The 23,033-nt window shown below is 32.9% G+C and overlaps 1 protein-coding gene across 4 annotated transcripts in view; it reads left to right on the top strand.

The window, feature by feature from the left end:
* Positions 1-23,033, top strand: part of Nep2 (M13 family metallopeptidase neprilysin 2) — a 39,649-nt gene that overhangs the window by 8,114 nt on the left and 8,502 nt on the right. The window contains exons 1-9 of one of the 4 annotated variants that reach the window (XM_090161584.1): positions 12,794-13,158; positions 16,867-17,000; positions 17,073-17,210; positions 17,269-17,430; positions 18,075-18,158; positions 21,040-21,251; positions 21,498-21,677; positions 21,865-21,951; positions 22,011-22,135. In XM_090161584.1, coding sequence (XP_090017710.1) covers positions 13,106-13,158; positions 16,867-17,000; positions 17,073-17,210; positions 17,269-17,430; positions 18,075-18,158; positions 21,040-21,251; positions 21,498-21,677; positions 21,865-21,951; positions 22,011-22,135 — 1,175 coding nt within the window. In that variant the 5' untranslated portion in view covers positions 12,794-13,105. Of the gene's footprint in view, positions 1-12,793; positions 13,159-14,674; positions 14,748-16,676; positions 16,799-16,866; positions 17,001-17,072; positions 17,211-17,268; positions 17,431-18,074; positions 18,159-21,039; positions 21,252-21,497; positions 21,678-21,864; positions 21,952-22,010; positions 22,136-23,033 lie in introns of those variants that run through there. The other 3 variants (XM_090161586.1, XM_090161585.1, XM_090161583.1) reach the window with 3 other exon arrangements.

The raw sequence follows: 23,033 nt of genomic DNA, 5'->3' as shown, positions 1-23,033 counted from the left end.
GAAGGGGGCAAAGCGGAAATGGACAATTAAATTATAACCGGAAATTTTGACGTTTTGTAAACAATTTTTTCCTTGCATAACTATAAAAAATATATAAATTTAAACCACATTTGAATATTGTTTAGTTTATTTAAGGCTTCATTTCTTTCGCAAAATTCTTTATATTTTCATTTTATTTATTTATTTGTTTATTTTACTTTTTTGTAATTATTTATTTATTTGATTATTTTACTTCTTTTTATTTATTTATTTGTAAACTTATTTTACTTTTTTTAATTAATTATTTATTTGTTTATTTTACTTTATTTATTTATTGGTTTATTTTACTTTTTAATTATTTATTTGTTTATTTTACTTTATTTATTTATTTGTTTATTTTACTTTATTTATTTATTTGTTTATTTTAAATTTTTTAATTATTTATTTTACTTTTTTTAAATAATCATTTATTTATTTTACTTTTTTTAATTATTTATTTATTTTACTTTTTTTAAATAATTATTTATTAATTTTACTTTTTTTAAATATTTATTTATTTTACTTTTTTTAAATAATTATTTATTTATTTTACTTTTTTTAAATTATTTATTTTACTTTTTTATTTATTTATTTATTTTACTTTTTTTATTTATTTATTTTACTTTTTTTATTTATTTATTTATTTTACTTTTTTTATTATTTATTTATTTGTTTATATTATTTTTAAATTATTTATTTATTTATTTATTTATTTATTTATTTATTTATTTAAAAATTAATAGGAAATGGTTAACCCAAATAAATGCTTTTAGTTTATAAGTTATAATTTAAACTGTTTCTTTGGCGTACTAAAAACGAACAAAGTCTTAACTTGAACAACGAAATGGAAGCAAAGAGAACGGGAAAAACAAATCTTAAGATAAATGAAACGCGACAAGCAAAAGCGTCCGAGCAAAATCTCGAAAAAAGAAATAAAAGAAATCCAACGAAATCTGGAGCATTTTCTGTAATTGAAAATGGCCTATTTTATCGCAACAGCCCCTCCTAGCGCCCATCTATCTCTCGCGTTACATCAAAAACCCCACGAGGCGAAACCGCTCATCCTTTTTGTGTTCACGGTTTCGCAGACAATTCAAACGTTAATTTCCCAAAATTCTCACACAAAGCGGTAACAGTGTCACCCAAAAAAAATAATCTATGAAAGCGATATAATTATTTGAAGGAATCTGCTTGGATGTTGGGCCAACTCTTTTTGATAAACTTAGACAAACACGCTCTCAATATTTTCTGGCAGACAGTGGCCGTAGCGCAGGCTCCCAATTACGTTGCGCAAGAAAAGCTTATTTTACGGTCCGAAGCGTCCAAATGAGCTTTCCCTCTTCTCGAGAAGCGGATGAACAATTTCCTTGACCTTGACTTTCTTGAAAGAAAAATATTTCGGAGGGGAGGAGTCTAGGTTTTACCCCCCACCTCAATCTCTGTATGGTATATGGTGTCTTTCCAACCAAAAATATATGCAAAAGTTTAACAACAAAATTGGGAGTCCTTGCCGAGATAATAGGTTTCGAATTTAGGAATATATCGTTCTTATTCCACGCATCAGGAAACAGCGGAGTTCACCAAAAAACTTTGTTTTTCAAAGATAAAGAATATATATACGTACGTAATAACGTAGATACAATAGTGATTCAAATACTAAAGATTTTTCGAGAAGAGTCAGACTAGATTTAAGTTAAAATTAAATAATGATAATTTATTTTTGTTATTACGCGGGAATTTTTTAATTATAAGTTTCATTTAAACTGAGGAATACCTCTGCGTGTGGTGCCATACCAGAGTGATTGAGAAAAATCCTACCCGAGGTGATATGATTTTTCTCAATCACTCTGGTATGGCACCACACGCAGAGGTATTCCTCGATTTAAATGAAACTTCTAGTTAAAATTAAATCAAGATCACTACCGTTTGAAGGCAGTCATTGCTAGAAATATTAATGAAACAGTTTAATTATCTTGTAGGCACTTCGAAGCGAACAATGTATAGTTTCCTCGTTGAGAAACAGATATTTGAATTATTTGCATTCGAGATAAAAACAAAAAAATTAGAATATTGTACATTTGAGATAAAATTGAAAAAGACTGCATCCACAATGCGAAAGCGGTAAAAATACCCAGTTAACAAAGATGATGTCCTTGGCATAGTGTCCAGTCTGTTATACCTTCAATTTGCAATTAAGCTTTGCAAACCAGAATTTCTATAAAACGCGTCTAATTTTGGCCCTAGAAATTTCTTTGAAACGTGCTTAAGCTTTGCAAACAAGAATTTCTATAAAACGCATCTAATTTTTGCACTAGAAACTTTATGAAACGCGCCTAAGCTTTGCAAACCAGAATTTCTATAAAACGCGTCTAATTTTGGCACTAGAAATTTCTTTGAAACGCGCTTAAGCTTTGCAAACCATAATTTCTATAAAACGCATCTAATTTTTGGACTAGAAATGTCTTTGAAACGCGCCTAAGCTTTGCAAACCAGACTTTGTATAAAACGCATCTAATTTTTGCACTAGAAACTTTATGAAACGTGCCTAAGCTTTGCAAACCAGAATTTCTATAAAACGCGTCTAATTTTGGCTCTAGAAATTTCTTTGAAATGTGCCTAAGCTTTGCAAACCAGAATTTCTATAAAACGCGTCTAATTTTTGCACTAGAAACTTTATGAAACGCGTCTTAATTTTTGCAACTAGAAACTCTCCGAAACGCGTCTTAATTTTGGCAAGTATATATTCTATGAAACGAGTCTAATTTTTGTAACTAAATTCTATGAAATGCGTCTAAATTTTGCAACTATAAATTCTATGAAACGCGTTTAATTTATGCAACTATATTCTTTCACTGTTAAAAATTAACGTAACCGCGTAAATGAAATTCTTGCAACATTAACATTTGGTAAATTTAACAACAACAGTTTTTTAGTTTCAAATACACTGGCTTACTCATTAAAATTAAGTAGCAATTAACATTTTCCCTACACATACACATTTAATACGTACATTGGAAAAGAGATAACTCTTCCTAAATTCAGGGACTTTGAAACCAAGAACATAAACAGTGCAGGTGGCTGACGAGCGAAACCACATCGTTTGGATTGAAGGGAGTCTTTTGCTATTTAATATCACAATATGTACGGTTTTACGCGGATCGAATTCAGAAAAAGTTCTATGTTTAAAACATATTTTGTAACAACATATTCTAATGTATTACATCAAACCATGAATGGGTAAGCGTCATAATGAAACTTATTATTTTATGTTTTGAGTAGCGTGCAAAAAGGCCCTGATTTGAACCAAAAAAGGTGTAGTCATCACTATACTCGAAGTTACTATTACCATATGTAACATAATTATTCATAAGTGTGCCAGAAAGAAATTTTTCAATGAGACCTTGTTGCGAGGATATGACGTAATTGACGTCACTTCCCAGCGTAATTGACGTCACTTCCCAGTCGATGACGGTTTTATCGTCATCAAAACTAGTTTTGGCGGGGAGGGAAGGAAGTTAAAACCAGTTTTACGCGACGTTAGTCCGTATTTTCTTTGGTGGCTGTGAAACAAGGTCTCATTTAAATTTTTAATACACTTATGAGTAAATATGTTACAACCTTAAACCACTAGGTTTAAGGTAATAGTAACTTTACTTGAAGTAAAAGCTTGAAAGGGCTTGTAAGAAATTAGTACTTCCTTACAAATATTTTCCCCACAAAACAATCATGGCAACCCTTTGTACAAGATTTTAAGGACTAACGATAGCTCTTTCTATAAAATAATATACACGCATACATGTATAACAAGTGTTATGTTTTGGAGCGCGCGCTTCCTAATATTTAGAGGGTCTCGTGCGTTTTCGCGCGAGCTCAACAAAAACTTTAACTGCACGATGAATCTAACGTAATCACGTGACTTATCGTATTTTATATAAAGAGCTATTGGACAGAACACGGCAAATTTGCGCATTTAAAAACCGGAAGAGGACTAAGGCAATCTACTGATAAGATAATGTTTATTAACTTTAAATGCTGAACGCTTTAAATGTCTCAGTTAACATTGATTTCGAGTATAGTAATAATTTCCGAGGCCCTATTGACTATAGAAAAAACTAGCAACTATAAACTACCGTTTTCTACGGCAATCCCAATTTTAGCTCAGTTTCCGCGGTTTTTTAGGTTACACCATAAAAGAGTTCCTCGTCGAACAGAAACTCTAAAACAAAGAAAAAGGTCATTGACCTTTTCTCTCTCTCTCTCTCTCGCTGTGTTCCAGAAACGACCTTAAATTGCTAATATTTTTCAAAGCAGCTTGGCGGTTATTAATTCCAAGACTTTTCGCGAGTCGCGTTTGTCGGATTTCTGTCCTGGGAATCTGCCTGTCAAAAAGGTGATTAAAGAGATGCCGCGCCAATTAAGCGCGATCATTAGGCCCGACGAAACTCCTCCTTGTCGCCGATAATCTATATCAAGCGAATACGCTTCTGAACGTAATAGAATGTATTGAGAAACGCTTAACGGGTTAAGCTGGTTATTTGCGACGGAAAATGGTTCATAGTTCATTTTCCGTCGTGTGTAAAACCAGCTTTAGAGGAATGTCAAGATATACCGCGTTTCCAGAAGTATAAAACGCGTCTCTTACGTGAGAATTATCCATCAGGGACGCCAAAATGTAACACGCATCTTCTAAAATATACCTCGTGTATTACTTAAGGGGGAAGACTACAGTGGCCATTGTTTACTTTCGCGCTATTTCAAGCTGAACTCTTTTAATCTTGTATTTTAACTTATAAAATTAACATTTAAGTGTAGAACAGCCTCTTGTTTAGTGCTTAAAATAATTTTGACAATTTTAAATTTAAAAATAATTAAGTTATTACGTTTTAATTCGGACCCCCGGAGCTAAATAAGTTGGGCAAGCGCCCAAACTACCCTTTAGTTAGGACCTTATATCTCGTTAACTATTAATATTAGAATTATAAATATTATTTTAAGCACTAGAGGAAGGTTCAGCCTAATAAGAAAAATATAATTCAATTATGTAATTGTTAAAACAGAAACGTTCAGCTTGAACGAAAAAGAGGCTTTTACTGTATTCTTCCCCCTTGAGAAACGTATTTTGAAGAAACATGTTATCTTTATTTTATCAGGGCTCCCAAAAGACCCTAAAATCGGGATTTGGACCCTAAAGTACTATATTTTCACGAAATTCAGGGAAACCATTGTAGGCTTAAAATATTTTTATACATCTTCTCAAGGAGTGACAAGAACTGATTACAAAATAGTCAAATGTGAGGATAAACGATAAAATAGCGCCACAAGCTTACTAACGTTATTAAAATGTAGGATACTATCTCCCTGTTAGCTTGTAAATTTTAAAGAAAATATAAATACCAATTCAGTTTTCGAATTTAGTTAATAAAGATCTCATTTTGTTTTACATTCGTCCCTATTTGGTTCCAATTTTGAAAAATTTGGTTCCTATTATACCCTATTTTTATCGTTAGAAGTCCTTATTTTCCCTATTATTTTTAAAGATTTTAGCTACTGGAATTATGCCTCCATTAAAACCAACACACGCACTCCAAGTTCAGTTTTATCATTTTATTTACAAATATATTCATATTTGGGTTTATCCGTGACATATCGAATTCACTATACATAATATATCAACGTTATCTGAATAAAATATACTATTTAAACCAAATATAAACAAAATAAGCGCGCGATCTGCGCCGAAGTCCTAGCGAGTTTCAATTTTCAAATAAACATGAAATTAAAAAAATTTACGAGTAACTTCCGTGTTTGTAAGTTGACATTTGTATACAGAGCGTGTAAAGACTGACATATTACAGGTGAGCATTGGCCAATTACTATAAAAAGCCTACCTCAGAAAGCATTCAACCCCTACGATACAGTTTCGCGTATCGAGAACGGTTATCTAAAAAAATTGTAATTTTATCGTGTCAGTAGATCTGTGTTCGAGTAGTAATATATGCGCCTATTAAGCGGCTCAAATTGCTTAAAACCTAAAGTCCAGAAACGGTAAAAGTACTACCAGTCCAATACAACCGTCTGTGCAAATTAGGTAATGAACCGACTTTTTCTGTCTAGTTAAACGCAGACAGTAAAAAACACCCCAATTAGATAGCTCTTAGTAGATAGTTAAGTGAAAAGCGGGAAACGGGTACGGTTGATATCGTACTGAGCCTAATCCCCATTTCAAGAATACTCCTTAGGTACGATATATAGCCTATGATTATACCAGACATTTCAAACAAAGTCTTTTGCAAAAAAAAAACCCCTAAGTAGGCCACTAAGGAAACACCTGGAAATTTGTTCAGTTTGAAATTTTGGTGGGGGGGTCTTACTTTCACTATTACATAGCCTAAATTTTCTTTATTTACAAAATCTACGCCTGACACCTTTAAACGAGATTTCACGCCTAAGTGTATTTACTTTAATTTTCTATCGATTTTTTATATCTCAAACCTTTTTTCTAGAAAGAAAAAACTTTCAACTCAAACAACAAAGATTATATACATCTGTTGTAGTATATAGAGAGATAAAATGTTAATATTTAACTTTCGAACAATAGATAAAAACGGATTTCCTGTTATACAGGTGATCAAACTATAGAAGTATATATATCTACGCATGCGCGACAACAAAAAATGGTCAAAGTAGCGTGTCAAAGGTCAGGGCGAAAATTATATAGTTCCGTTACGTTTAATTACGTTAAAATTACGAATTATGGGCGGTTGGGCTCACGATTCAACAGTGCATGAGCGAGTCCTAGTTTTACTCCATTCACAAAAAAGGTCGTGCCAACTATACTATACGGTAGTGGGATAGAAAAATTTAAGAATTTAGGTTTTTTTTTGGGTGACAAAGTTGACAAAAGACAACATATTTGTACGGGGTCTTCGATTTAGGTCATTTAATTGGCAATATCTTTGAGAAGCAAAATATAAAATGGTTGGATAATTAAAGGCATTTAACCCAGTCTGGGCGTAACGTGAAAAATACCTTTTCTGAAACACTGACAAACCATGAAGTCATCTTTCGGGGTTCACCCATACGCTTAGAAAATAGAAAGAGATATATTGTCATTTTTTAAAGAATAACATACTACTGCTATTATAAATTATGTACTCTTCTTTTGCATTATTCATGAAGAGCTTTTTTTCTAGAAATCCAGGGAGGATCGTATAAGAATGTCTAAGAGTGTATAAACGGTGTCGTCGGGGGGGGGATTTAGCTTTCCCTCTTACCATATATTTAAAGCAGTTAGTCAGAATAGGGGCTCAGAGAAAAGTGAAAATATTGTATATATTTGAATAAGTAATTTTATATAATTATCATTGTATACGGTGTTATGAATTGGAAATAATATTACAGCTGGATATTTTCGTCGCGTATCTCCGCGAGTCTTTGTTAACGACACCGCCTGGGTTGAATAATTCCAATTAGAAGCGATTAGAATGAACTTTTTTGTTAGAAAACCATACCTGGGAATTTTTCAACCGTATAGTCGTTATAAAAAGTGATATAATATAAAGATCTACAAATACTTAGATTAAGTCAAAATTTCTTAAAACTTCATTTCCCACAAGCTACGGAATAGTTCTTTTTATAAAATAACCTTGGCCATCTTGTTGAAATGTTGCCTCCCCGCTTCAGCTGTAGATCCGTTTTCTCTCACACTAAAGAGCTTATGAACTCATTCTTAGGCATTGGCTGAACTATTCCAGGGCAACATTTCAATAAGTTGGGCAAGCGTAAAGACATTTTATAAAATCAACTATTTAAAACCATTTTAGCAAGTTCCTGTAAGCGAATTTCACTAATCCACCTATCGGATTTAAAATCAGTCATTAAAAAAATCAGATAAATCAGATTTAAATTACCTCTGAATCACTGATACTTCAATGTAAAAAGTAGTCATCGTAGCAATGCTAAATCAAATAAAACTAAATTACAAGTAGTAATTAATTTTAATTATTATTGATTTAAATTTTCACAAATTATTAATCAATTTGACACGAAAAAGAGCCATTAAATGTTTGAAAATGAATAAAATAAACACTCAATTAAAATTACAAATATTTTATTTAAAACATGTAAAAATAGTGCTCGGAATTGTTTATTCGTTATCCACAAATTTTCCGATTTATTTTAAAAACGTTGGTAAAAAGAATATCGTTTTAACTTATTTAATTGTTTTTTTACGCAACCAAGCATTTATTTGAATAAATAAATTTAAATAATTGTTTGTTTTATTTCGATTATTTAAACATTTTTCAATTTTTATTCCACTATTGGTTATTTAAATAAATAATATTTAAATATCGCTTATTTTATTCATGGATAAAAATTAATCGAATGCCGAGCACTAAGTAAAAAAATCAACTAAATTTATGATTTCACAACCACAGACTAATGTCTATGTCACAAAAAAGGGTTAGTCTCTGCTGACGTATTAGCTGACGTATTAGGTAACTAAAGTATGACGTCAAACTAACTAAAAGACGTCTTTGAAACTCGCTTTTAAGTTAGGTTTTAAAGGATTTGGAAAATCCGTAAATCTTTTATTGACTTTCCGAAATGCCAATAGAATTTAAATTTAAGCAGGGTTCAATCCCCCGCGAGGACCGCACCATTACGCAACCTGAAATACACCCCGAAATCCCCGGGGTCATCCCTTCTCGTCCCTTCCCGAGAAAAATCAATTACCCAACTCTGTTTTTCAATTGCATCGGAGAAAGGAGAGGAATTCATCTGAGAAACCAGTTTTGATTAAAAGTGAAAGTTTGATAAACTTAGCTGCCTCGAACCGTATCGAGAGATGTGATAAACTAAGATTAAATTCTTGCGTAACCGATAGACTAATCAGAAATCGATTCACTCGTCACTGTGAACAAAGGCGGGAGAGAGTAAATTTTCAATTGGATTTAAATTTACGAAATTTTCAATTGGATTTAAATTTACGAAATTTTCAATTGGATTTAAATTTACGAAATTTTAAATTTAATTGTTAAGTTGGATTTAAATTTACTAAATTTTAAATTTAAATTTTAAGTTGGATTTAAATTTTAAGTTGGATTTAAATTTTAAGTTGGATTTAAATTTTAAGTTGGATTTAAATTTTAAGTTGGATTTAAATTTTAAGTTGGATTTAAATTTTAAGTTGGATTTAAATTTTAAGTTGGATTTAAATTTTAAGTTGGATTTAAATTTTAAGTTGGATTTAAATTTTAAGTTGGATTTAAATTTTAAGTTGGATTTAAATTTTAAGTTGGATTTAAATTTTAAGTTGGATTTAAATTTTAAGTTGGATTTAAATTTTAAGTTGGATTTAAATTTTAAGTTGGATTTAAATTTTAAGTTGGATTTAAATTTTAAGTTGGATTTAAATTTTAAGTTGGATTTAAATTTTAAGTTGGATTTAAATTTTAAGTTGGATTTAAATTTTAAGTTGGATTTAAATTTTAAGTTGGATTTAAATTTTAAGTTGGATTTAAATTTTAAGTTGGATTTAAATTTTAAGTTGGATTTAAATTTTAAGTTGGATTTAAATTTTAAGTTGGATTTAAATTTTAAGTTGGATTTAAATTTTAAGTTGGATTTAAATTTTAAGTTGGATTTAAATTTTAAGTTGGATTTAAATTTTAAGTTGGATTTAAATTTTAAGTTGGATTTAAATTTTAAGTTGGATTTAAATTTTAAGTTGGATTTAAATTTTAAGTTGGATTTAAATTTTAAGTTGGATTTAAATTTTAAGTTGGATTTAAATTTTAAGTTGGATTTAAATTTTAAGTTGGATTTAAATTTTAAGTTGGATTTAAATTTTAAGTTGGATTTAAATTTTAAGTTGGATTTAAATTTTAAGTTGGATTTAAATTTTAAGTTGGATTTAAATTTTAAGTTGGATTTAAATTTTAAGTTGGATTTAAATTTTAAGTTGGATTTAAATTTTAAGTTGGATTTAAATTTTAAGTTGGATTTAAATTTTAAGTTGGATTTAAATTTTAAGTTGGATTTAAATTTTAAGTTGGATTTAAATTTTAAGTTGGATTTAAATTTTAAGTTGGATTTAAATTTTAAGTTGGATTTAAATTTTAAGTTGGATTTAAATTTTAAGTTGGATTTAAATTTTAAGTTGGATTTAAATTTACGAAATTTTAAATTTAAATTTTAAGTTGGATTTAAATTTACGAAATTTTAAATTTTAAGTTGGATTTAAATTTACGAAATTTTAAATTTTAAGTTGGATTTAAATTTACGAAATTTTAAATTTAAATTTTAAGTTGGATTTAAATTTACGAAATTTTAAATTTAAATTTTAAGTTGGATTTAAATTTACGAAATTTTAAATTAAATTTTAATATGGATTTAAATTTACGAAATTTTAAATTTAAATTTTAATATGGATTTAAATTTAGGAAATTTGAAATTTAAATGGCGTGAAATAATAACCGTCAAAAAAATAAAACTTTTAAAAATATTTAAATTACCATCAAAATAATAAAAATTTTAAAAACAATTCTAATTTAAAGTTTGAAATTGGGTTTCAATTTATGAAATTTACAATGGCGTGAAATAGCTACAGTAAAAATAATAAAATTTTCAAGGTTTGAAAATGTCGTAATATATTTGAATAAAATAAAACAAGAGAAAATAAATGTGGTAAATTATTCGGAGAAGTCATCGGGAAAACCAGCCACTCTCCCATGACGAATGTTTACTTCAATTTTATTTTTGAATTATGACCGCGTTTTGGTAATGTTAAGTAATTTTGTTAAGTAATGATGTCTTATTAGCCGTCAAGGTTGTATCCCCACAAGCATATCCTCCTCGAAAACGGATAATGGAATACGTCATCGATGTTCGATTTGGATAACGTTAGGCGATTACTAATCTCGTCAATATCCGTTTATCGTCAATCACATTACGCCCTCTATAGAGAGCGAGGGAAGTAATTTTTTTATTAAATTACACGTAATTAGTAATTAGCTATTATAATGTAGAGGTAACATAATGTAATGTAATCTACTTGATCTTTAAAAAAATTAGGTTTCAAGTAATTTATTTAATTAAACCTAATTTAATTTTTATTGTTTAAACTTATTGAGGTATTAAGTAATTATTTGAGGTTTTAAATATTATTTAAATAATCGTAGTCGTTTTTTAATTAATTATAATTTAATCGAATTTATTTTATAGCTACAGCACGGAAATATCCATAATTTTAATCAATCTTAATTTAATTTATGTTAATACTCAAGAACAGACATTTGTCCAAAATTTTAGGCTTTGTAATTATATTTTAGGTTAAGACACAAGAACGAACATATTTTTTTTCCAACATTTTGAGTTTTTGAGTAATTTTATTAATACAAGCTAATTTTAATTAATCCTAATTTAATGTTAATACTCAACAGACATTTGTCCAAAGTTTTAGGTTTAAAGTAATTTTTTTAATTAATCGTAATTTTATTAAATTTAATTTCTGTTAAGACTCAAGAACGAACATATTTTTCCAAAACTTTGAGTTGTTGAGTAATTTTATTTAAATTAATCTTAATTTGAATTTATGTTAAGGCTAATAAACGGACATATTTGTCCAAATCAGAAAAATATCTGACTCGAAGGCATTCCGATTTCAAGTTACGTAATACTTGGAAATAACGTTAAGACCTATAATTTGTATTTCAGTAATAATGGTTGAAGGAACTCTGGGGGAACCGGCTGGCAACCTGAAGTACGTCGTTGACTGATGAGTGTCGCTGTCGTCGCTCTCCCCCGGGCGTTTACTTTTACTTTTACTTATTTCAAAGGTTATTATAATCTGCTTTTGTTCAAACCTGATTTTTACGTTTTAGCTTCTTGTTAGCGTAAAGAAAAACTAGCCGGTTATAAGGACGTTAAACTTTCGGTACCTGTATACCCGAGAAGTGTATTTACCCCACGTATCCAAGTGTAAATATTGAAAATATAATGAACCTTAATAGGTAAAAATAATGCATTAGGAAAATAGAGAAAAATAGTTATTGTTTCAGTGGCCAAAATGTTCTTCCCATCATTACTTTGAAGCAAAGTGGTTGGAACACTTCTACAGGCTGATAGTACATTTCTGACCTACTATAAACTGAAGTAAATGAACCCATTGTGTTTTTTAGATAATAAAATTATTCAGACGGTTACAGGAAATACTAGAGATTTATTAAAAATTTAATGATTTTTTTTAATATTTATGTTAATACTAATTTTAATAATCAATAGAGATTCATTTAAAATATGTATTTCGAAATTAAATTTAGGGAAAATGACGAAATATAGTTAATAAGTAATACTGTATTTTTAATGAGAATTTAAAATATATGGAATAAATATCAAATTAATCAAATTAATAATTTTTTTGCTGTTGCCACGGAATTCAGGGGTCTAATATTTTATAGCATAGCATTCTGAAAAATATACCATTAAAACCCTGAAATTAATTTCAAAAATTCAAAATTCAAATTGTAATAAAAAGGTTACATAACAGGTTTATATAACGAGATCGCATTAGCGAAAATGATTAATTTGAACATTCACGATCGTTTTATCGTTAGAAATTGTGGACCTAGAAAAATCATTTAAAACAAACAAGATTTTTTCACCTTGATAGTTAATGATAAGATAGTAAGATTTTTTCGGGGGGTAAAACATTAATATAAGTGCTAATTGGACGAAAGAAGGTTTTCGTAGATATCAAACGTGTGCCCCACGGGCCAATTCTATTCCCCACTAACCACTAACTTTTAAATGCATTGGTAAAATGTCGATGAAAAAAATCCCAAGTTCTTTCCAACTGGGTCAAAAACGAAGCGATTTTTTTGCGCAAGTTTTAATACGGTTTAATTTGATCAGAAAACCCGCTGACAATAACGGATCAATAATTTTTAATTCAGAGTCGATGATAGTTTACGTCGAAATGGATACAATTTCAAAACGCTTTTACATAAAGCGCTAGTTCGGAGTGATGAATCTAAGAGTGCGCGGAGTATTTTAGTGATAATTTAACAGAGTGACCAATCAAAATATGGAATATCCAACTATACATCGGTTTAGTTCCGCATCTGTTATTTACGTCAGGTAGGATATTACTTCGATTGTCTATTTTATTCGCTAATTTATGTATTAAAGATTTCTGTATTTCGACAGTGGAAATTCCGTTTATTTTATAATTATTTATTAAAGTGGCAATTAAATTAATTTTATTGAATTAGAGCAGGGTTCAATGTGTTTCTATAATTACACTATTTTCCTATTTTATCCTATATTTGCGGAATTTTACGGGCTTCCCCCGTTGCAATTATGACTTTTGCTATCAAAATCTACAAAGTTAGAATTTTAGAAATATTAGAAATCTTCGCTGGCTCAACCAATTAATATACCTTCCTTTATATCACTTCATAAGTACTCGAAACCTATATTTTTCGGTCATTTAAAAAAAAGTTATCAGGTTTGCCATTATTTCGCGAAAACCTCTCCAATAAAATCCTATAAATCGACTACAAATTTCTTATTTTTCCTATGAGATTTTTTATGGATAATTTTTTTACTGTAATGAACGTTTAAATATTTAGAACTTCTAAACGCAAGAAAAAACACATTTGAGTTTAGGGCGCTCTCAGTGGCGTAGCTAAGACACCATAGCCCCCCCCCCGCGAAACTATTGGCGGGGTTTTAGTTGGTATCTAGTTGGTATATAATTTGATAGGAATTTAGGGGCCCACTGAAGACCTGTGGCCCTCCCGCATTGCGGGGTCTTGAGGGGGGGGGGTTAATTTACGCCACTCTATATACAGGATTGGCTGGTTTCCCAATTATTTGAACATAATTGAAATTAAAAAACTAAAACTTCGTTTCTGACGAGACATTTGTAATATTCGAAACCGAAACTAAATCTACAACAACACATTTTAAAACGATACTGCTGTTATACAGTTGATTATTGGATAATAATAATAACCGACTACGCGCAGAGAAAGCATCTTAATTTGTGTTTTTGTTTAAAGTCTTTAAAAAAGATGTTAAATAGAGTCAAAGAAGTGTAAGCCCTTTATGTAAGCACGTAATATAAAAAGGTAAATTTTTAATCTTCGCATATAATTTGTTTTAACTAAAATTAAATTTAGTTAGTAAAGAACAGTTTAAGAATTGTATTAAAGTAATTTAAACCAGTGTTTTAAATAAACCTAGTTTAAACATGGTTTAAATAAACCTAGTTTAAACATGGTTTAAATAAACCTAGTTTAAACATGGTTTAAATAAAAAAACGGTTATTTTATTTTAAAAGCAGGTTTTTTTTCCAGCCATGTCTATAATAAAATTGAATCATCCGCGCCAATATTTCGTAAAAGGGGAAATGAAATTAGTCCAAGATCTGTTCAATCGAATGTCCTAAGTCAGCCGGCCGGAAGCGATAACTCCAGAGTGATTGTTAAAAAGAAATTTGAAGATTCTTGGCTTGGAAAACTCGCGATTGTTGAGGGCTCCCAGTTGTAGCCGACGCTTAGAGCGAGTTCAATCTGTGGATTAGGTCAACGCGTACAGACTTTACCCCATCCATCTACTCGAATACCTACTTTCAAGTAGTCACCAATAGGGTATAACCTCGTTATAGTAGGATATATGGGTCAAGGAATGGTATCCGGAGATAGCGAACCAAAAGCTTTAGCGTGAGTGAGCTACGCTGAATATAAAAAATATACTTCGTCCGTTGAATCGGTTTTTTTTTTGCCACCGGGGTAATCCAGGAATCCCCCGAAAAATATATGAATGAAGCAAAATCAACTCGTTATTTCCTTTCGATCATTTTTACCAGAAGTATATGACATATCTCTATCGAGAGAAGTATCCATTTCTGACGAAGAAATTAAATAGTGTTGTTAATTTTCCGGAAAAATAAAATGCGGAAAATTTTCCAGAAAAGTTTCCGGAAAATTTTCCGAATTGCGGCAAATTTTCCGCAAATCGGAAAAATAAAAATTTGAAACATAAATTACCTTTTAAGGGTTTTTAATATTTTTAACTTTTTATCGATATAAAATGTCTAATATCAGTAAACATACTACAAAACATTAATAGCGTTACATTGTTAATCAGTTTAAACTAGTCTAGAGGTTTAGTTTTACTTTCAGATTCGAAAAAATGAGGCGAAAATACCGCTTTATTTCAATTTGCAAACAATATATTAGACTAATCATCGAATGAAAACTTTTTTTTATTTTTTTCGGAAAAATACGGAAAATTTTCCGGAAAAAAGGCCTCGGTCATTTTCAGGAAAATTTTCCGACTTACAACACTAAAATTAATTATGGTTTGAAGGAAGTTACGGCTAAAAATTACTCCACCTGTGGATGTATAATATCAACATTACAACGTGTTTGAATATAATTAAATTATGATTTATAAATTATATTTATATATGAGTACGATAAAATAATAATAATAATAATAATAATAATAATCAGCTAGGCTAATACCCAAGGCACCATCTTATTCCCAAGTCATCTATCGACTTTTAATGCCTTTAAACAGGTGGCGTTGAGTTTGTAAGTTATCTCCTCACTGGTTAAAGGAGTTTTCTCCCGAGCTCTTCGGTTTCCCTGTTCATAAAAACTTGTTGAGGGTCACGGTACTAGTAAAAGCAAGAATGTATTGAAGTTACTAAGAATATTACAGCATAGCATTAACCCGTGGTACCATCCTCACAGCTTTTGCGGAGAAAGTTCGTCTGCATTTAAGGCGCATTCAAGTTAAAAGGCTGCGAGGATGGGAATCAGAATCCTGTAGTCCAATATTCTTAGTAACTTCAATATATTCTTGGTAAAAGTAAATTGAAAGGCTTGTCACGAAATTTAACCCAGCCCCCGGTAACCGACTTCGCAAGTCACTAGTTGAATTATTACTGTGTGGTTCCTTGGTTATTTGCTTAGCGGATTGTTAATACTTCTCGGAGACATGATATACTTCTGTTGTTAGCCACTCTCCACAAAACCCGCGATGCTAACCCCTCTATCCGGGTCCATCCCGAAGGTCAAACTAGCGACGAAAAAGATTCAATGAAAAGGAGGACACGCGAGAAAGAAAGGACAGAAAGGTTTCGTCGCCATTTTCCGCGTCACTGGTCGCTTTTCTATTATCTTATATTTTTATGGCAATGATGGAATACTTTGCGCGCTCGTAATGGAGTACACTTTCTCGTTGTTATTGAAAAGATATGTCGTTCCTTTTTTGGCGGAATGAAGTGACTACAGATGTTATCTCCTTCGACCCCTTCCCTTCGACGCTCAACTAAATTAACCGCTATAGAAAATCTGGCTAACAACGCCAAAATTTTAGTTTGGAAAGTTTTATCGAATAGGATCCCAGTTGGTATCCTAGTAGAACTTTTCCTTCGTCGCAGTTCGCGATTTACATGAGCGCTCAACCCCGAAACGCTAAGAAACAGCCCTCGTCGACCTTTTCTTAATTGTATCTTTTTTTGCGTCCCCCCTACCCCTCCCCGGGCTGCAAAGTCGAAAATTTGGGCTGTTTTCGACACTTTTTTACGAGGCGGGGGAGGGTAGAATCTCGTCTCTTTTTCGATGTAAATTTTGAAATATGAAACCGACTCTTTCATTTCAAGAGCGGATTTCGAATCTAATGGTTACTAAGAGAGGTCGCGAACAAATTGCACGATGAAGCTCAAAGCGTCCACCAAAGAACCGAAACCTTTAGTTATAAGGTTTTAATTTATTTGATAGATAATTTTAGGTTTTAATTCTCACGTGTTTGTTGTTTATTTGCTTGCAGAAATCCACCATGGTGGCACCGAAGAAGTCGCTTGGAAAGGACATTATGCGGGGTAACGGCTATTTCTCTAGTCATGTTCGCGGCCATGGCCGTCGCTTTGGCCATCGTCGCTTTCCACTACCAGAAAAACATTGGCAAGTATCTCTAACAACTCGAAATCGAGACCAGTACGAATATAGTAACGTAATTGACGATTGACCTTGCAGACCCGAGAAAAAGTATTCACCTGCCTTCGACGGCGGACAAACTAGTCAACCAAGATCCTAACACCATCTCAGGCACGACGGAAGCCGCGTTGATCCCAGTACAGAACGTCTGTCTGACCCCGGGATGCGTCAAAGCAGGTACCACTCGATCGCTATCGTAGGTACGAACGCGTTCTAAACCCGAATTTGTCCGCAGCCGCCACTTTGTTGAACAATATGGACACGAAAGCCCATCCTTGCGACGACTTTTACCAGTTCGCTTGCGGAGGATGGGTGGCTAAACAAGTCATTCCAGACGACAAGACGTCCTTGTCCACTTTTTCCATCGTTCAGGACGAATTGGACATTAAACTGAGAGGTGATTCGCGTTTTTTACAATTGGAACTTTTAAGCCTAGTTCCCACTTGGCGAAAAAAGCAGTTTCCGCGCTGTAAATTGACGCGCACGAATAAAACTTGCGGAAATTTTCAAATTTAAGATTTTTCGAAATCTGCTATTTTTCTTCTCAATCCTATTTCTGACTAGATTGAGTAATACATCGTATTGTTCTGGACCCATTCGAAAGAACCTACAAAGCAAATCAAATTTTAATTGCTTAATCTGTCAAACATTGTTTATTTCAAATTACTCACTGGAAACATCTTTCACGGTCACAACTCCTCATTTCTTGAATAAGGTTATCGAAATAGCCCTGTTCGTGTCTTTTTAGAAATATATTTCTAATCTTAAAACGTCTTTGATTTTTGGAGAAAAAATTATCATGTATTGTATAATTTAATAAGATTGAAATTCTAAACATTACTCTCCATTTGGTTCATTTTTAAGCGATATTAGGCTTAGCGTTTTTAAATATTCGCGCCAAATTAGAACCTACCCCCTATCGATTAAAACGAATCGCGCTTTTTTTCTCTGACCGCGAAAAATTAATTCGTCGAAATATTTCGTCAAGTGGGAACTAGGCTTTACGTAATGTCATTTGATGCTAACGGTAAATCAATTTAGCGATGATCGAACAAAAATCAACGGATGAAAGCCCCAAGTACGTTAACATGATGAAGGACATGTACAGGTCGTGTATGAACTTGTGTAAGTATCAAATATTAAATTTTAATATTAGATTTATTCATTTGGAGTAAATTTTTTCTACTAAAATATTTAATTAAATAAAATAAAACAAACTCAAAAGGTCCATAAAGGGAATATAACCTCAGGTAAACGTTTGCAGCTTTGGCCGCTCTTGCCTTGGCTTTAAAAATGTTTGGCGCCACCTAGGATGGAAATACTGGAGGGGAAAAATGGTATTCCTAGGCCTGGCAATCAGTGTTCCTGGGTGGTAAATACCACCTGACATTTATTGTGGCAAATAGTGGCAAAAAGTGTCATGGCAAATAATGATTTTTAGTGACAAATTGACATATAGTGGCAAATATTAGAAAAAGTGAAAATACGAATAAATTTTTCGTATGAAATACCATAAAAGCATTTTTAGGCTATTTTTGTTATTATCCTACGCGGGGTTGCCAAGAATTGGGCTTATTTATATTTAGTTTATTTTATTCATTGCTAAAAGTTATAGCAAATAAAGTGTTCTAAGAGTTTTACAAAATAATTTTTCCCTATTTGTCATTATATGCCATTATTTGTCAAATTTGCCATTATTTGTCACTATTTACCAGTGACATGGCCTTTATTCGAAAAAAAGTGACATTTTAGGAACACTGCTGGCAATGTGGGGAATTCGGACATAAGATACTAGAGACACCTAGCGGACACCGTAGTCAAAATTTCGTCCGCGTGTTCGTTGGGACTTGGTTAGAAATGCGTGCAGGTTTTAAAATCGTGTTAAAGATTTATTTATTTTGTCTTTAAATTAAATAAACATCTCCGAAATTAGTTTCGTAGAATCCAGGTAGAATATTCGTGTTTCAACTTGTACAAAAAACCGTTTTGAATAGAAATTTATAGTGACAAAACATTCCGCCTATTTTTACGATGGCGCTACGCTCGTATGTCCGAAATTGTATAGCTCTCGCGTTGTCGAAGCTAAAACAGCGAGTCCGTGATGGGGGAATACAAATTTCTGTTCCAGGTACGCAGTATTATATTCCTAGGCGCCAGTGTACAGGGAAATTTTAAACATTGAAGGGGTCTTCCATAAAGATTGCTTTGCAGGTTATATTCCCTTTAATAGACAAGTTCAGTAACACCTTGAAACGTGTAGAGATTACTACTGAATATTGTACACCATAAAACTACATCTAAAATCCTACAAGTTTTCAAGGTGTGGCTTAACCCGTCTAATCGCTTCTACACCTAGTTTTATTTCTATAAAATCCTTAGAAAATATGGAATGCGTCCCGGTAGCGCGTGAGTTGCGATTCTCGATTTGGAAGAGAGGTTCGGACCAGTCTCGAAAACCATAAACAGAATGGCGTCGACGCGATATTTGATAAGACGCAACGCCCCAAAACTTACGAGACAACTCTCTTCCCCGAACCCGGAACAAATAATTTTACGTCCATAAGTAGTCAAATGTCTCGAAATGGCCAGTGGGCAAATTCAATAGAAGGATCCATCTTATCCCGACGGCTAACACTTTAAAACCGGACGGGAGAAAATCATTATAACCCTTCCCTTGATAAACCAGAAATGTAGTTATTAATAAGAATACAGCGTTGAATACGCCTATATTAAAAGGTGGGTAAAAATGCCGACCCACCAGAAAAATTTTAATTTATACGAAAGACCAATAAGAAACTTTTTTTTTGTTACAAGTCGTCTGAAACGAAGACGATTTAAAACCGAAGACACGAAACTACGCAAGACGGGAAATTCGTCTCCATATAAATTAAAATCTCGAAGGGTGGGTCGACATTTTTACCCACCTTTTAATAAACGCGTATAGAGTTTTACACTGCAATGCAAACTATTCTTTCCATTGCAGTTCATACCAGGTTATCATTAACTTAACTCTTCCCATATTTTATTCTTCTCGTTAAGTTAAAAGGAACCACCTATGGACTGCATTGTAAAGGATGATAAAATTAGCGAATAAGTAGATTAGTCCATTATGAAAAGGGATAATAAAGCTAAACCCTAAACAAATTTGAAAAACTTACTAATAGCTCGTACCGATAGGTCTTCGAGCAAACAAAAAGACGCGAAACTCGGACCAAATAGATCTTCGAGTGAAAAACTTTGTTTAGGGTTTAGCTTTATTATCCCTTTTCATAATGGACTAATCTACTTATTCGCTAATTTTATCATCTTTTATTCTTCACCACTATCCCCTTGGACTTTCCGTTACTACCCAACGAGTTTTCAAATTTTCAATGATTAGGTTTAACTTTTCTTTTCGGTTTAGTTAGTCACGAGCCAGATAGGGCGAAACCGGTCTATCGTTGGAAATTATGCCTATTTTATTTAATTTTTAATTCGTTTAGATTCGAAGATTTATTTGGTCAGAGTTTCTCGTTTTGAAATTTTTTGAAATTTGTTCAAGGCAGAGGCGTAGTGAGGGGGGGGCAGGGGGGCATACACCCCGGGCGCCGACGGCCAGGGGGGCGCCAATGAGGCGCCTAAAGTATTAAAGCGGATATTGGAATATTGAAAATTTTTTAATATATCAATTAAATTAATATTTATTTTGTTATTGATAATGATTAGGTTTCGTTTAAAAATAAGGAATTTTATGGCGGAAATTGGGGCCGACGTAGGAGGGGGGGGGCAAAAATTTTGGAGTTTGGCCCTGGGCGCCAAATAACCTCACTACGCCACTGGTTCAAGGCGCTAGGTGTAGACTACTTTTAATTTTATTACGGGCCTGGAAAATCTATTTTAGGGGGAGTCCTCTAGTTAATTTGAGGGACTCCAAGCTCGCAAATTTACCTTCGATAAAATTTGTAAAAACAGGGCCACAAAACTGACATTGAAAATAAAGTTTTTAATATCCACGTAAATCCCGCAGCGTCGATCGAAAAGGAAGGCTCCGATCCCATAAACAAGGCTTTGAGGGAATTGGGAGGATGGCCCGTGGTGGAAGGAGATTCCTGGGATGGTTCCAGTTTCGACTGGATGGACACGCTCATCTCCTTCAGAAAACTGGGCTTCTCTCACGACATTTTGCTCGACCTTTCAGTCACCCCCGACTACAGGAATAACACCAACCATATAGTTGACGTAAGTATGCGGAAAATCAGAAAATAAATCACCTCTGGTCGGGGTTAATCTAAAACCTTCCCTCTGCACTGGACGTTTACGAGTAATAGGAGCGCGCTCTAGTAAATATAAGCCAGCGTATACAATAGCCCAATTTTTAAGGCGAACGCGAAAGGGGACGGAGCGAAGCTATCAAAAACAGGCGCGCGCCCGACCCGCTTTGGAATATTACAAATCTTAATTATCTCAATTTGTCCTCCGTCGCAGCTGGATCAAACTGCTCTTGGAATGCCCGACCGAACGTACTTGTTGAAGGGCCTCAACGACACCAACGTCAAAGCCTATTACCGGTTGATGGTCGATTCGGCCATCCTGCTGGGGGCTAAAAGGGAGGACGCGGAGGAACAGCTGATGAAGTCGTTGCTCTTCGAAATCACCTTGGCCAACGTAAGAATAGATTACGTATCTTCCATATTCTAAGAAACCACTAATGCCCTTTTCGACATTGAAAATGTCCCGTCTTTGTAAACGCGGATCTCGAGTCGAGTTTTCATAAATATTTAAAACCGATTTGGTGGAAGGAATTCCAAAAGCTTTCCACCACAATAGCTAATCCGATTATAAACTTTGGCAGTATTCCTTACCAAGGGAGGAAAGGAGAAATATCAGCAAGCTTTACAATAAAATGACCGTCACCGAACTCAAGAACCTATCGCCGACGGTAAGCCCGCGATAAATCTAACGTTAAATCCTTTAATTTACAACGGTACCGTTTCGCAGATCGAATGGACCAAGTACTTCAACCATCTCTTGGTGGACGAAATTGGAGAGGACGAACCAATCATCGTTAATGTTCCGGACTTTATCGTCAAATTCAGCGCGCTTATGCAAGAAACCGATAAAAGGTACATAAGCCAAGTTCACACTTACCCCTAAAATCGCTTCGTTTTAGATAGCTAATTTTCATAACCAGCGTGAGAAATCGCTTCGTGTTGGTTCGGGAAGCAACTCGTCCAAGTCGGTTCGCTTAGAAAGGCTTTCAAAACGACCAGGCGGGGAAGTAAAATTGCTGGTATTTTCAAAAATAATGGGAATAAAATTCTAAATAATATCAAATAATACTACTGTATGTAAAGTAAACGTGATTAACTAATTGCTTTGGGATACATTTTAGTATTTTCTAAATTCTAGTCATAATTTGAAATGACGTTAAGCCTTGGCTATAAGCGAACCGGGGTGAAGCGATTTCGCACGTGTGGACCAAGAATTATCGTCGGCGGTGAAAACTGGCATTCAAACCGACTTAAACTGACAAGAAGAGTACCCGAGGTGTTTATTGCCGATTTTGTTCCAAGTCGGGCGTAATGTAGACCTATATAAGATATGAAATTTCCCAAAATGAGACGTTGCACTACCCATTCGATTTGCCATGGCAACCGAAAATATTTTTGACCACTTAAAACAAAAAATCTCCATTTAAAAAAGCATGGGATTTTCTCGGTTTCACAGGGTACCCTGTACGAAATTTTCTTTTTTAATTTGAAATTACGAAATGGGTAATTTGGACCACATTTAGGTAAATTTCATAAAGTTTGGGTACATTTTAACATTTTTGTGTAAAATAAGAAAAAAATCTTATTTTTGTTTTAAGTTGTCAAAAACATTTTCGGTTGCCATGGCAAATCGAATGGGTAGTGCAACGTCTCCTTTTGGGAAATTTCATATCTCATATCGGTCTACATTACGCCCGACTTTGAACAAAATTGGCCATAAACACCTCGGATACTCTCCTTGTGAGTTTTA

The sequence above is a fragment of the Leiobunum rupestre genome, chromosome 10 (assembly GCF_980474605.1).
Source record: "Leiobunum rupestre chromosome 10, qqLeiRupe1.1.hap1, whole genome shotgun sequence".
NCBI lineage: Eukaryota > Metazoa > Arthropoda > Arachnida > Opiliones > Sclerosomatidae > Leiobunum > Leiobunum rupestre.
Note: the sequence above shows the minus strand (reverse complement) of the source record. Positions and strands in the feature narration are given on the sequence as shown.